This window comes from Phasianus colchicus, chromosome 8 (assembly GCF_987193195.1).
Source record: "Phasianus colchicus chromosome 8, bPhaCol1.hap1.1, whole genome shotgun sequence".
Taxonomy (NCBI): domain Eukaryota; kingdom Metazoa; phylum Chordata; class Aves; order Galliformes; family Phasianidae; genus Phasianus; species Phasianus colchicus.
This window is the reverse complement of record NC_143443.1, coordinates 9,671,092-9,683,990: the sequence shown is the minus strand read 5'-3', so window position 1 is coordinate 9,683,990 and position 12,899 is coordinate 9,671,092. Positions and strand designations below refer to the sequence as shown.

General features: G+C 50.8%; 1 protein-coding gene across 3 annotated transcripts in view; it reads left to right on the top strand.

Moving 5' to 3' along the window:
• The window catches only part of JMJD1C (jumonji domain containing 1C), a 145,899-nt gene that overhangs the window by 79,666 nt on the left and 53,334 nt on the right, over window positions 1–12,899 (top strand). For 2 of the 3 annotated variants that reach the window (XM_031602836.2, XM_090144859.1), the window contains one exon: window positions 12,067–12,180. In XM_031602836.2, the coding sequence (XP_031458696.2) occupies window positions 12,067–12,180 (114 nt within the window). Of the gene's footprint in view, window positions 1–8,283; window positions 8,568–12,066; window positions 12,181–12,899 lie in introns of those variants that run through there. The other variant, XM_031602837.2, reaches the window with a different exon arrangement.

The following is a 12,899-nucleotide window of genomic DNA, read 5'->3' as shown; positions in this document are numbered from 1 at the left end:
TTTAAATGTAGCATTAATCTGGGGATGTGTTTATAAGTGCTGTTTTATTTGGGAAACGTAAGTGACCCTGCAGAGATGCTTTGGAATCATAAGACTGAAAAAGACCTTGAGATCATCTAATCTAAATGAAGGCTGTTAAAGTTTATTGCGTCTGCTATAGAGGCTATTATTCCTTGCAGCATCCTGTTTTCCTGTGTGAAGACACACCCTGCTCTGATTCCCCTACCCAGTCCCTTCAGTCCGTATTCATCAACAGTGTTTTCCAAAGTGCTGCTCATTGTGCTGCTCTCTTTGGAGCACGTATCTGTCTTTGAAGAGCAGGGTCCATAATCTGCTCATTATGTAGTCTCTAGCTGAGGCCTTATGGATGCAGAACACAGGATGTGCTACCGTTCACATATTCCAGCACTGAGTGTGCACGATTCTGCCAGCTTGTAGCACTTGTGAAATTGAACGTAACCTGCTTTTTCATATGCAACTCCTTTGCTGCTCCGTGTTCCTGCAGTTGACTGCTCCTGCCTGTGTGTGATGCTTTGCCATTTTTCCAGTTTGTCTTTTTGTCCTCCAATGTAATTTGCAGTCCTACCAAGCTGGTCAATTTAATAAATGCAGTCTGTGTTCTATCATCTGGGTCACTAATGAAAGTAGCAAATAAGCGCAGGCCCAGCGTAGGTGACTTTGGGAACTCCATTCTAGATACATATTTTGACAGTGAACTAGTGATGTTTTCCAATTATTTTTTTTCTTGATGTCTGTCTACATTAACATTGGTTTCATTTGGATCTAATCTCTTTAGTTTGCAGACATAAACGTCACAGGAGGCGGTGTCAAAAACCTTATTAAGGTCAGGATATAGATCTGCTTCTCAACTCTGCTCTTCTATTTGAAAAGGATATTTGCTTTTGACATAATTTATTCTTTTGGAATTCATGCTGGCTTTTACTCAACGCTTTGTTTTATTTTAAGTGTTTACAGATAGACTGATTATATCTGCTTTGTGTTTGCTTCCTTTTTTTTTAATCATGGGCTGGTCTTGTCATCAACACCTCAAAAAGCTGCATCATGGACCCACTTGAACCAAACTGCTGGTCGGCTTTGTGCCAAAGCAAGAAAATGCGACTAATATCATTCATCCTGACTTCTGTAATGCATTCCACAATGTGTCAAGTGATGAGCAATCAGAGGAAGATGAGGATTATTAGTATGAACATAAATTAGATAGGAATTAGCTTATAAAACACTAGCTATGTAGTGTTGAAATAGGTGGAGCTGTGTAGTGATGAAGTAAGTCTGAGTGCCAGTAGTTCTTCACACATTTTGGGAATGACGTGCGTAGTATTTTCTCTGAAATGTTTGGGCTAATTGATTATATTTGATTCAATGTGCAGATGGTACAAAATAGGAGGAGCCCTTAACATGGAGGATGGGGGGTTTTTTATGCAACTAAAATTGAATGTCCTTGAGAAATGAAGTAATAGAGGTGGAAGAGAATGTTACTGTATAAAACAAAGGCGTGGATTTAGGAGCAGATGGCAAATGTAGATGAGAGCTTATCCACTGGAAGCACTGGCACAGAGCAGGTCTGGCCCTTCTGGTCGGGCAGAGGAGAGCTGTGAACCTGCTGTGTGACGTTCAGAAGATCCCAGGCAGGGCTCTGGCATGCACAGAGTGTGTTCCTGGAATAGAGGAGTCCGGTGTCTCTGTACAGCTAACAGCCACGAGTCTGTTTTTAAAATAAGATACCTAATCCTAGTGGGCTGTGCTGGAGAAGGATCGACTCAAACTCGTTGGGATGCATGGGAGGACTGTGAGGCTAACCGGGGTGTGGAACTGCAGTCTAACAAGGGAGAGAGGTGGGAGTAGTTAGTGCAGAATGGTGACATCATCATGCATGCTGTTACGGGAGGAATGAGGGAATGTAACTAATGCTATAAATATACCTTGGAGGTAAATACTGTCTGATGTACTACACAAACAGATCCTGAAGATCCTGAATTTACAACACAGGCCTGAGGAACAAATTGGGAAAAAAAACCCACCCAAATACAGCAGTGTTCTATAGTTCTTTCCAATAACCACCAGTGTACTTGAGTTTGGAAAAGGAATGCATTTCGTGCTTAGTGGGGAACTTAAGTGAGACACATTGTGACCTTTCAGAGGCCCTAGAGAAAGGAGATGAGCAAGATCTGGATCATTTCAGTTTTATCTTTAAACTCACAGCTGTCACAGTTTGGAGATGAGTGAATTTATAAAAAACGGAAAACTTGTTATCTGAGAGAGAGATAGTTTCAACACCATCTGTCCTGTGTTTTCCTGAAAGGAAAAAAGTGCCTGTCGAGGTTGCTGCTGGACAAGCGTGTAGGAGGACAGATGTGAGGGCCTAAAAATAACGCTGCCTGGGGGAGGGGGGTGGTAAAGTGTGATATCTAGGGTAGGTTCTGATTTTTTTAACCAGGTGATGATGGTGGTGTTTCAACATAGGTCAGTGTTATCCTGGTGCAGGGATGCACTGACTGAAACACTGCCTACTCCATCAGGCTTTTTATTATCAAGTGTAAACTTTTACCTCGACGTCATGGTGGTTTATGGCTATAGTTTGTCCTGCAAGGAATAAATTGTCTTTGAGAAGTTCTCCCAATCCTCTTAAATGACAGAGGCAGGAATCAAAGCAGTGTATTAACAACTGTGTAGACAGTCTGACGCAGTCACAATTCAATGATAAAACAGGGTAGCAGTAAAAAATACTGCTCAGAAAGGTTAAAAGATGTTTCCGATTATAGCCTGAAACTAGATTGTATCTCTTCTTGGTTACATGACATGTGAAGGTGAGATGAATGGTATTTTTATTTGAGTATTAGAGACTAGGATGTTGTCTCACTAAGGTGGGACGCCGTACAAAGTTAATTGAAACACGCTGTATCAATGTAGGCTAACACTTAAATCTTAGTGTTTAAAAATACAAAAACATTACTGTCAAGGTACTCTGTTATACCTAATGTGAACGTATTTAGAATATAAAAAGGGTGTATTTCAGAGAGATGGCCAAGCGCGACCTCAACCCCAGCAAGCCGGAACTAAAAGAGTGCAGAGGCAGTGAGTCCATCCCCTCCTGCCCTGGCGGGCTGTTCTCCATTAAGGAAATCCCCAGATCGCCAGATAGGAAGTGCAAAGCTGGCAAGTGTAACCTCTGGCTCTCTGGGGACAAGTGGGTGTAGGGAAGGAGGAAGGAGCTGTCACCTCACAACAGTGTTCATGAAAAAAAAGCCCCTTCTGAATGTATTGCAAATTTATTATATTTAGAAGTGTATTTATTCTGCAGCTGTTACGCTTCCTAACAAACAGTGAAATACACTGCTGTCAGTAAAAAAGAGTAAACACAAAGACTGGAGGCATAGTTTTGTTGAGGAGTCTTGCTCTTCTCAGAAAATGAATCTCAGTTTCTCTGTATTCATTTACATGATAAGTGGATATTTCCCTTTTCTAGCTCCTGTGGGACGTGTTCTTCTGGAATCCTGCTCTCTGTTCTTGAGTTTTCTAGAAGATTCTTGCACTTCATGTTTCACAGGCTTTTGAGGCTTTTGTTGTCTGAGATATTTCCAAACATGAGCTCCTGTTCAAGCCGCTTTCTTCTTCCAGCTGTTTTAGGAGACAATCCTGCTCCCTGCAGAGCCTTTCTGGTTAACTGAGTCATCACAGATGACTGAGGTGACCCTTAAGCATGATGTCAGGAGCACGCTGTGTGTCCTGGGTGTGTCAGCAGGCACACAGGGAGCATTTGCTGCTACAGGAGTTGCTTGGATACTGCTGTGGGGCTGTGGGAATGGAAAATGTCAGCATGGGCGCGTTCTCAGCTCTGCAGTAACAGGAAGCAGTGCCAGGAGCAAGGCCTCTCCGACCTGCACCCTGCCCTGGGGCACCTTCAGACAGAGCCAGCAGGCTGTGTGCAGCACTGCGGGCCGGCCCTGGGTCCGCATGGTGAGGATGCACCAAGAGCTCTCTGGGAGAAGAGCAAAACCAAAAATGTAAAGTGAAATGCAGTCTGCTTAAGAGAGGAGATTCAAATGTAGTAAGTGGAGGGCATGGCTTAGATGATGGAAAGGGTTGTAGAGCAGGGGAACTGGGAAAAAAAAACAGCAGAATGAGGAAAAATACTGCTCTGAAAATTGGAGTTAAAGGTATAGGGGATGAGGTGGAAAAAGGTGAGGCAGGCAATTGAGCTCCAGCGAGGGAGAACAGAAAGGATGCCTGTGACTGTAGGTACAGGTTGCTCTTGTGAAGGGAGTTGTGCTCCAAAGAAGCACATGGAATGGAGCATGAGAGGAGACAGGAAGCAGTGGGAGGGCAAAAGGTGGAGCCCGATGGACTGCAGTTAGTGGGATGTAGGAGACGTGCTGCCGGATGCTGAATCAAAGAGCAGCAATGCTAGAATCCCGAAGCTGGTGTTCTAGGTTGGTTGTTTTGCTGGAGGCGAGGCTGGAAGGAGGGCAGATAAATGGATCCAGTAAGTTCAAGGGGAAAAGGATGCAAGAATGTTGTGAATGTTGGCAGTAGGGATGGAAGAAGAGAATAAATCCAAGAAATGAGCTGGAGGAGCTTGGCACTGTTGTGAGGGAAGCAAGGAGGCTGAAGGAGCATGAATACTGAAAAACATGGATGGCACCCAAGTTAGAAAGGGTTTGATGAATATTGCAGAAGGAGTGTGGGTAAGAACATTGTGATCCTGCAAGTGTTGTGCTTGCTTTGTGGAAGGCAGAATCCAGTCCCAAGGTTAATTACTATTGTGGCATGTTACCATGGCACTGGGAAACCCAAGTGAAAGACCAGGATTTCATTGTACAGTCAGCTGTAGAACAAATGTGGGATGAGAAAGATTCTTTTCCCCAAGGAGTTAAAATCTGAGAGTAAGTCAAAAAGAGCAGAAGGCATATATATGTATGAAATAAGAGGCATTCCTTATGAGAGAATAAGATAAGGCTTCCATAAGGTAGTGGCCAAGGCATTGTCAAGGGTTTAAAGGTCATTACAGCAGGGAAGCTGTTGAGAGAGAAAATTGAAAGATGTTAATGCATCAGTTTTGTGAGTGCTGCCAGTAAGCTGTTCCTAAAATTGATAAATGAGCAATAGTCAGATCAGGAGACATTGTTTCTGAAGGTGCACTGTGATGTGATGCTGGGAGCAGGAGAGCCAATAGTGGGCTGTGGGCCAGAGGTGTCTGAGACAGCTCTGTGAGCGGATCTGAGCTGGGCACATATGCATTAATTAAGGCTTGAGTAATCAGAATGCAAATAAGTGTGGGCTGGAGCTCCTAACTACAGAAGGAGCAGAAAAACTTGTGTTTCAGAAACCCTGCAAGAGTTTCATGTAATCTAGACCCAGCACTGGGAGTGGGAAGGTCACGCTTAAAGATGACGCTGATGTGATTGGACTCGAGTGAGTGGCAGAGGTCATGGCAGTGGTACTCAGCTGATGGAGAGAGGGCGTACAGAGAAATGGAGTTTGCTACAGCAGCATCAGGCTTCAGCTGGCAACCACAGAGGGATGTGTGAGAGACTGCTCAGTATTTGTCTTTGTATGTGAATTATAAATCTGGTCTTAGAGCACAGCTCTGCAGCTCTGTGTTTCCAGTGTAAGGGCTGGTGTCTGTGAATGGAATAATGCAGGGGAGAGGCAGAGAAAGTGCGTGTGACAGGCTGCTAATGGAAGGTGAACCGTGGAAGGTGTAAATGGGCTGGGAAGAAATGAAACCACAGAGAGCAATTGTAAAATGTGATTTAGGTAGTTCAGACCTGGAAAAGCAATCCTTGTACACAGGATTGGGGTTTGTAATGGGAGAAATGAAAATAACTGTGTCTAAAATTATTTGTGAACATGAAAATACGTGGTTTCTGAGACTCACTGATTATCTAAGCCCTGCTTTTTCCATGAAATAAGAAAGCTTGTGCAGTACCGTTGCCTTCAGTGATGGTTTTTTAATGCCATGGTTCTGGCTTTTCTTTTACCAAGACTGTTTGTAATAGGGACACCAGTTCAACTACAGAAGTAGGGAAAGTTTGTTAACACAGCTCATTGCCAGAGCTGCGATTACAGTGCTGGTGTCAGATGAAGCAATGGGGGAAAATTGCACAGTCATGTTGGTGCACGCAGCACTGAGAACGTTCCACGATGGCTGCTGGTGGAAGGGCACAAGAGATTTAGAAGCCGATTGAAAATGCTGCAAAGGTAGAAACTATGTTTGAAATCAGATCAATTTGAAATGACTGCAGAATTGGTTAGTGCAGATGTGCTAGTGTACTGATGGTGGTGCTGCTCATGTTTCTCCACACCCACCGTTGTCTTCTGCTTCTCAATTCTGAGGAATTGCTGAAGATTGCCTGGTGAAGTTCTGGCATGTGTGGTCGTCCCCAGGCAGTGTCTGCACATCACCAGGAGGCAAGGTTGCACGTGGACTGGCACCGCGGTGACTCTGTTACATGGTTGCAGCCCTAGCAGTAGCGATTGTTTCACGCACACGAATTCTCCTTTGGACTTTGGCTTCTGCACTGAAGCGCACCATTTGCACTCAGCTGGTGTGCACGGCGACGTCAGCAGAGCAGCCGTGCAGCTCCGCTCGCATGCTGCGCTATTTCTGCAGGATTGTCCCTAGGAAACCATCTGCCTCGCTCAGGAAATGTGGGGCATGCAAAGGAAGGAGATGAGCAGAAAAAGGCTAATTTCAGTTATGGAGACAGATTTAAATACCTTTGATTTGTTTGTTTTAAAGGTTAAATATTTATTCACGTGTTCTTTCCTAGCCAGCAGCATCGCATGCACGCGCTCTCTGGGTTCTTTGTGTTTGGGAATTAATCCCTTCGGGTGCCCAGAGTGGGGTTCAGCAGAGCCCTGGCCCTGTGCACATGTCGGTGTCCCTGTGCCTGTGTGCTTTCCACCTCTGAACAAACAGAAGGCAAAGCAAAGTGGTATGTCAGCGGGGGTACTTTGTGCGGTCCATGACCACACAGCCCCTGCGGTGTGGCTGTCCTGCCAGCTGAGCCCCCCGTGCTGCTGCTGCAAGCCCAAGGAGCGCCCGTTCACCCTACTCCATCGATTCTAACGATTATCTGTAGTGGTAGCGATTATCTGCAAAGTAGGGCAGGCGGCGTGAGCAGCAGTACATGCATCCTGTGGCAGCCAGCCAGGGCAGTAATTGAAGGTCATGGCGTGTTTGCTGAGCGCAGGGCTGCGCGCTGCCTGTTGGCGGGGGCTGGCAGTGCCCGGAACAAAGGCACTCTGTTCTGCGGGCAGCAGTGGGAGTCATGCTGCTGTCCTGCGCCTATTAACCGAACTGTGCCCAGGTGCACTGCTTGGCAAATGTAACAATCTTGGTACAATTATTTTCCATAGGCTTCAGGACTCTAATGTTTAAAATTGTTGCTTAAAAGTCAGCATTAGTGCTTTTGCACGGCCAATCGGTGCGTGCATGTAATGATACATATTGCTGTGTATGTGGCCAGCAGTAAGGACGTGAGCCTAGTGTTATGTTGCCGTGACACATTTAGCGCCAGCAGTCACACCGGCAGCAGCTCCATGGCGTCTGTGCCCTCCCAAAGCATTTTCCTAAAGCAGCCCCAGCTGAGGCAGCTGCTGGGTGGGTCACTGGTCCTTGCAGTGCTACAGAGCCCCTGGGTGCTTGTGGCCAGATCCTGGGGTGGTACTGAATGGGTGCTGCCGCCCTGTTATTAATATTCCTTGTTACCTAGTCACAGTTATTAATAAAGTGTCGCCGGCCCGTCCGCCGGGCAGCGTGTGAGCTGTAAGGGTGCAGTGCCTGCGATGCAGTGCTGCTGCGCACACTCAGGGACAGGCCCTGGTGCCAACACCGGCCCTGGGGGGCGGCGCTGCTCCGCAGCCCTCGGTGCGCACCATCCGCAGGTTTGCTGCTGCACTGGGAGGGCTCGGGATGAGAACACGGCGGTACTCAGGCGTCGACTTCCCATTATTCTCATACTTGCTTGGCAAAGGGCGCGTTTGGTATTTTTTCCACGAACTAAGGAGCGCGCAGCTGCGCTCGTTTAAAGGGCTCGGAGGAAACGACGCCTCTCTCCCCGCCTACCCCCGTGATTTCGTTGTTTCTCTCCAGGCCGCGTACGTGAGCCGGACCCGGGGCCGCACCGCGCGCTGCCAGGCGCCCCGCACCGCCGTTCCCTCCGCAGGGTTACCCCGCCGCCCCCACGTGTCCGCGCTCCGCCCCGCGGGACGTGGCCGCCGCGCACCGCCCCCCGGCCCCGCTCCGCCCCGCGCCCTCCCGCGAGCGGCGCAGCGCCATGCGCCAGCGGCGGGGACGCGCCGGGGCCTCCGCGGCGGCGCCAGCTGCGCGCTAAGCCCACAAAGGCGGCGGCCTCCTTCCTCCTCCTTCCTCCTCCTCCTCCTCCCGGCTCTCCCCTCCCGCCGGCCCGCCCCCGCCGCGGCCGCCCGGCCCGGCCCGACCCGGAAGCGGCGCGGCGCGCTCCATTTTGCTCGCTGTTCAAAGGCGGCCACGGGCGCGGAGGTCCCGCGGGCCGGGCCGGGCGCGCCGCGGGGCGCGGAGCCAGGTACGTGTGCGCGGGGGGCGCGGCGGGGCCCTTCCCTCCTCCTCCTCTCTCTCTCTTCCTTCCGCGGGGCCCCGCGCTTCTTTGTTCGCGGGGGGCGGCCGGGCCGGGCTTTGTGCGGCGGGCACGGCCACGCGGCGGGGGCAGGCGGGCCGAGGAGCCGGGCGGTTGGAGCCCGCCTTCCGGGGTTGTGGGCCGGCCCGGCCGCCGGGGAGCGTCGTCGGGAACGGCTCCGGCGGCGGCCGCGGCTCGGGGCGTTGCGGGACGGGCTCGGCCTCGTGGCGGCCCCGGCCGTCCAACGGCCACGTCGCTCCCGGACCGCGGGGACCGTCCGGTAACGGCCGCCCTGCGGCCCGCCGCGCCGGGAGGGAAGAGGAGGGGAGCGGAGGGCAGGAGAGCCGGCCCGCAGCGCGGCGTTCTTCTCGGCGCACGCCGCGGCCGGTTCTGGAGGAGGAGCGGCCATCCCGGAGCGTAACGACTGTCATAACGAGAGGTGCCAGCGCCGCGCTAATGCCGACCGAGGAGCTCCGCGCCGCGTGGAAAAGTTTTCCTAATGGCACCTGCAAATTAACGTCTCCGTGAGCTGCGCCGGGTTGGTGTGCGCGGCCCCGGGGGCGGCGGTGAGACCCGGGGCAGGGGCTGTGGTGCTGCCGGGGCGGCGAGAGGGGACCCCGCGGGTCGGGGAGTTGGGCAGCGGCAGTGGGCAGGGCTCCGCGTGGCCGAGCGGGCGGTCCGAGCTGAGGTAAAGCGGGGGGACTTTGGGGTTCTTTATTTCAGAGCAGCGGTTCCGAGGAACGCTGAAGTCAGGTGTCACTTAAAATCGAGCGTGTGCTCTTAATCGTGGCCTTCAGGGAGCGGAGTTAACGCGGATGTCAGAGAAGGCTCGGCGCCAGCTTGAAGGGGAGACCTGAGCGTGGCGTTGAGTTTGTGCTGGTTCCAGTCTTCCTAGGCTCATCCTCTGCTCAGGAATGGAAAAGGGAGCGCCTTCCTCTGCAGGGAGCTCCTCAGCCCGTGTTCGTGTCGCTGCACGTCCCGCGTGCCTGCCTCCAGCAGCTGGCTGCTGCCTGTGGAGTGCCCGGCCCGGCCGCCTTTGTGCGCGCACGGTGTGAGGTTGGGTCACGTCCGTCCGTGCTCGAGTGCCCCGGTGCCCTGTCCTGCCCCGAGCCCAAGGCACGCGGACTTGGCCATCCTCAGAAGGCAGCTTCTGAAGGGTGGGGTTTGGTGGTGCTTTGGCAGCGTGGAGGTTCTCCAGGGCCTGACAGATGGCAGCTTATGTGTGGTAGAGCAGCCGTCTCTGTAGGAGGATGTATGTGACATGGCATAGTTTTGCTTTATTTATTTACATATTTTTCCTCTGTGCTTGTGGGATGGCCCACATCCTTCACATGTGTATTTAGGGGGCGTTGGCCTGTCTGGAGGCTTAGATCTGTGAAAGCAAATGAGGAGGCATTACGTTTCTCTCGTTGGCGTAATCACGCTTGCAGATCTATATTTGGAACTGGTTCTTTTAATACTGGCAGTAAGATAAACTGGTGGCTCACCCGCACCTTAATCTGTCGTCTTTTCTAAATCCCGAGCGATCACTGCAACTGCATTCCACGCAGTCTCCTTTCAGCTAACCATGTGGTATGTCCTGTTTGTGCTCAGAAATGCGTTTCCTGACCCGAATAATGGGAGAGAAGGGAAGGGGAATGGTGTGAAAAAGTCAGGCAGCGTCTGCTTAGACCTGGGGGCAAATGAAAAACCCGAAGGCTGCAGCATTGACGTTTGGAAGGAAAGTTTATCCACTTGTGGGTTTGTACACTCATGCTTTGCAATGCCGTGGTGTGAGCTCCACCCTCCTAACTCAAACCATTAGCACTGCAAGAGCCAGTCTGGAACGGTGGGGCAAGAGCAAAGGGCCTTTCCGAGCCATTAGAGGTTAAATAACTATTTGCCATGCAGGCTGCAGTTAGAATATTATCGTGCTCCCCTGCCCTCCTCGCCCTTTCATCCAGTTACCGAGTCACCGAGATGGCTGGCTGCCCAACGGCGTGGTGTTTTTTCCCCTTGCTTGCACAAGAAAGGTAACAACTGAGGTGAAACCTTAAATAAAACAGAAAGGAGGATGCAGTGTGCTAAATCTGTATGTTTGTAGCATGGGGTGTGTTTATTAGAAAGTAAGATGCAGCCCCAGCGAAAGGCACTCCTTTGCTTGGCGAGAGCACGGCTTCAGCTCCCCAGGGATGCGGGCTGCGCAGGGAAGGAAGCACAGGGCACCACTTCTGCAGAGCGGAGCAGCACCCTGAGCTCCCTCCATGGCTGCGGCTGACACGTGGACGGCTGTGGCAGCACACTGCCCTGCAGTGGCCCTGGGGCCTTGTGCCGCCTCACGTAACCAGCACCGCCTCGGCCTGCGTCCGATGGGCTGGCGCAGCTGGGGTGACCTGCGGGGCACGGCGGCCTTTGCAGTGCTGTGTGCGGCTGGGCCGGCCTTTGTTTCTCTTCGTCTTCTCCTGAATTCTGGTTTTACTCAGGTCCCGGAGGGCGGCTTTCCATTGCTGCTTTCCCTCGGCCCCATTTTCAGTTCTTTCCTGGTTTTCAGTTCCTCCACGTTTTCCCTCGCATCCTGCTCGTTCTGCTGTTCATTAGTGCCTTCCTCTTGCCGCTCGCCGTCTGCCTTCGGAGCCAGCCGCATTCTCTCCCCTCCATCCGCTGGGATTTCCTTTCCACCTGACTCATCTCCTTTCGGCACAGCCGCGCTCCGTTCCAGGGAAGCCTGCCAGCACGCAGGGACTGCTCAGCCCCTCTCCGGGAGAGCTCTTTCCGTCAGCGTTCCCTCCGCCCGCCTGCGCAGAGCCCGCTGCGGGGGGGCCGGGGGCCGCTTTGTGCGGCTCTGCGGCCAGATGGCACCGCGGCCTGCCCTCGCTGGTGGAGCGCGGCCAGGCCTCCTGGCACGGGGCCGGCTGAGGCGCGGGCGAGCGGCTGTGCGGAGCAGCTGGCTGCTGCAGGGAGGAGCGGCTGCGGGGGAGGCGGGCGGCCGCCGAGGAGATGCAGAGGCTCAGGGAAATGAGAGGGTTGACTTGAGGCAAGGTGAACCATTTCAGAACAGGAAGGGGAGCGTTCTCGTGTCTGCAGTTGTTTCCACTTCAGTGTCCTCGCTGTAATTACCGCTGCGCTAGCTGGTCCTGCAGGCAGAGAGAGGATCTGCGTGCTAAGCTGTATGTTTAAGATATAATCGTGCTCCTGCACTTTGAGCTTCTTTGGTAAACACTCTTGCTCAAGAACAATGAGGGAAAGGAAGAATGTATGTTGCAGTTCCTTTTTCTTGGTGTTTTTTCCACCAACGTTGCAAAGGAAAGGCGAAAAACACAAACCTCTCCTTTCTTGTCTAATTAGCAATTGTTACTCTGTTTTAACTTGTTTTGATGGAAGAAGTACTGCGTCAGTGTTTATGCAGTCCTGGGGGTTTGATGTGCTGAGCTTTTTTTAATTTGTTCGTTTTCTTCCTTTTTTTCTGTAGACATTCAAGCCCTTGGTTGGAAAAAGTGTGTACGATTCGATTACTGCAGTAGAATTCCTTGTGGACAAACAGCTGGATTTTATAACCGAAGATAGTGCCTTTCAGCCCTATCAGGTAAGCAGTGTGGTCAGCATATGTGTACTGCACGTTAGCCGGGTTAAAATCCTTGTGATTGTTATGTGAAGGGCGTGAGAAGTCCTTTCCACAGTCAGGTTCTGTGCTGCAGGAGCCATTTCCTATTGATTATTGGCAGTGAGTGTTCCTCATTTTGTGAAACATTACGTCTGGTCTGAGGAATTTGATGATGCTTAGGAGTAGCGCAGCTAATGTCATTGAACCACCTTTTAAATGAAATATCTGATCCCTTTAAAGGTTAATCAGTGCAGTTAATTGTAGAGCAGATAATATCTGTCCTCCTGAAACCGGGCTTTGATTTCTAGGCCTTTGCAGTAGGACAGTGATGTCTGACTTACTGTTTGCTTGAGAATGATTAGCAGAAAAAGTGTTTTTCTTGTTTCAAAAATAAACTGTTTTGTGCTGTTGTTTCTAAGCCTACTAAAAGTTCCAGTAGCTTTGATTTTAATGCCTTCTTCATTAATTAGAAACGCATTCATATATTAATGTGCATGTATTTAATGGAGAAATAATGACTTTTGTTCCCTTCCCTGAAAGAAAGTCTAAAAATCTTTTATGATAAATAGAAAAACATTTGATACTTCAGTTTGCATGGGACCAATTGCAATTAGAATAGCCATAAATTCCTTCCTATGGCTGGGATGATACACTGCAGTGATACAGAAATAGTACTTTGAGCCTTGGAATAACAGATGGCC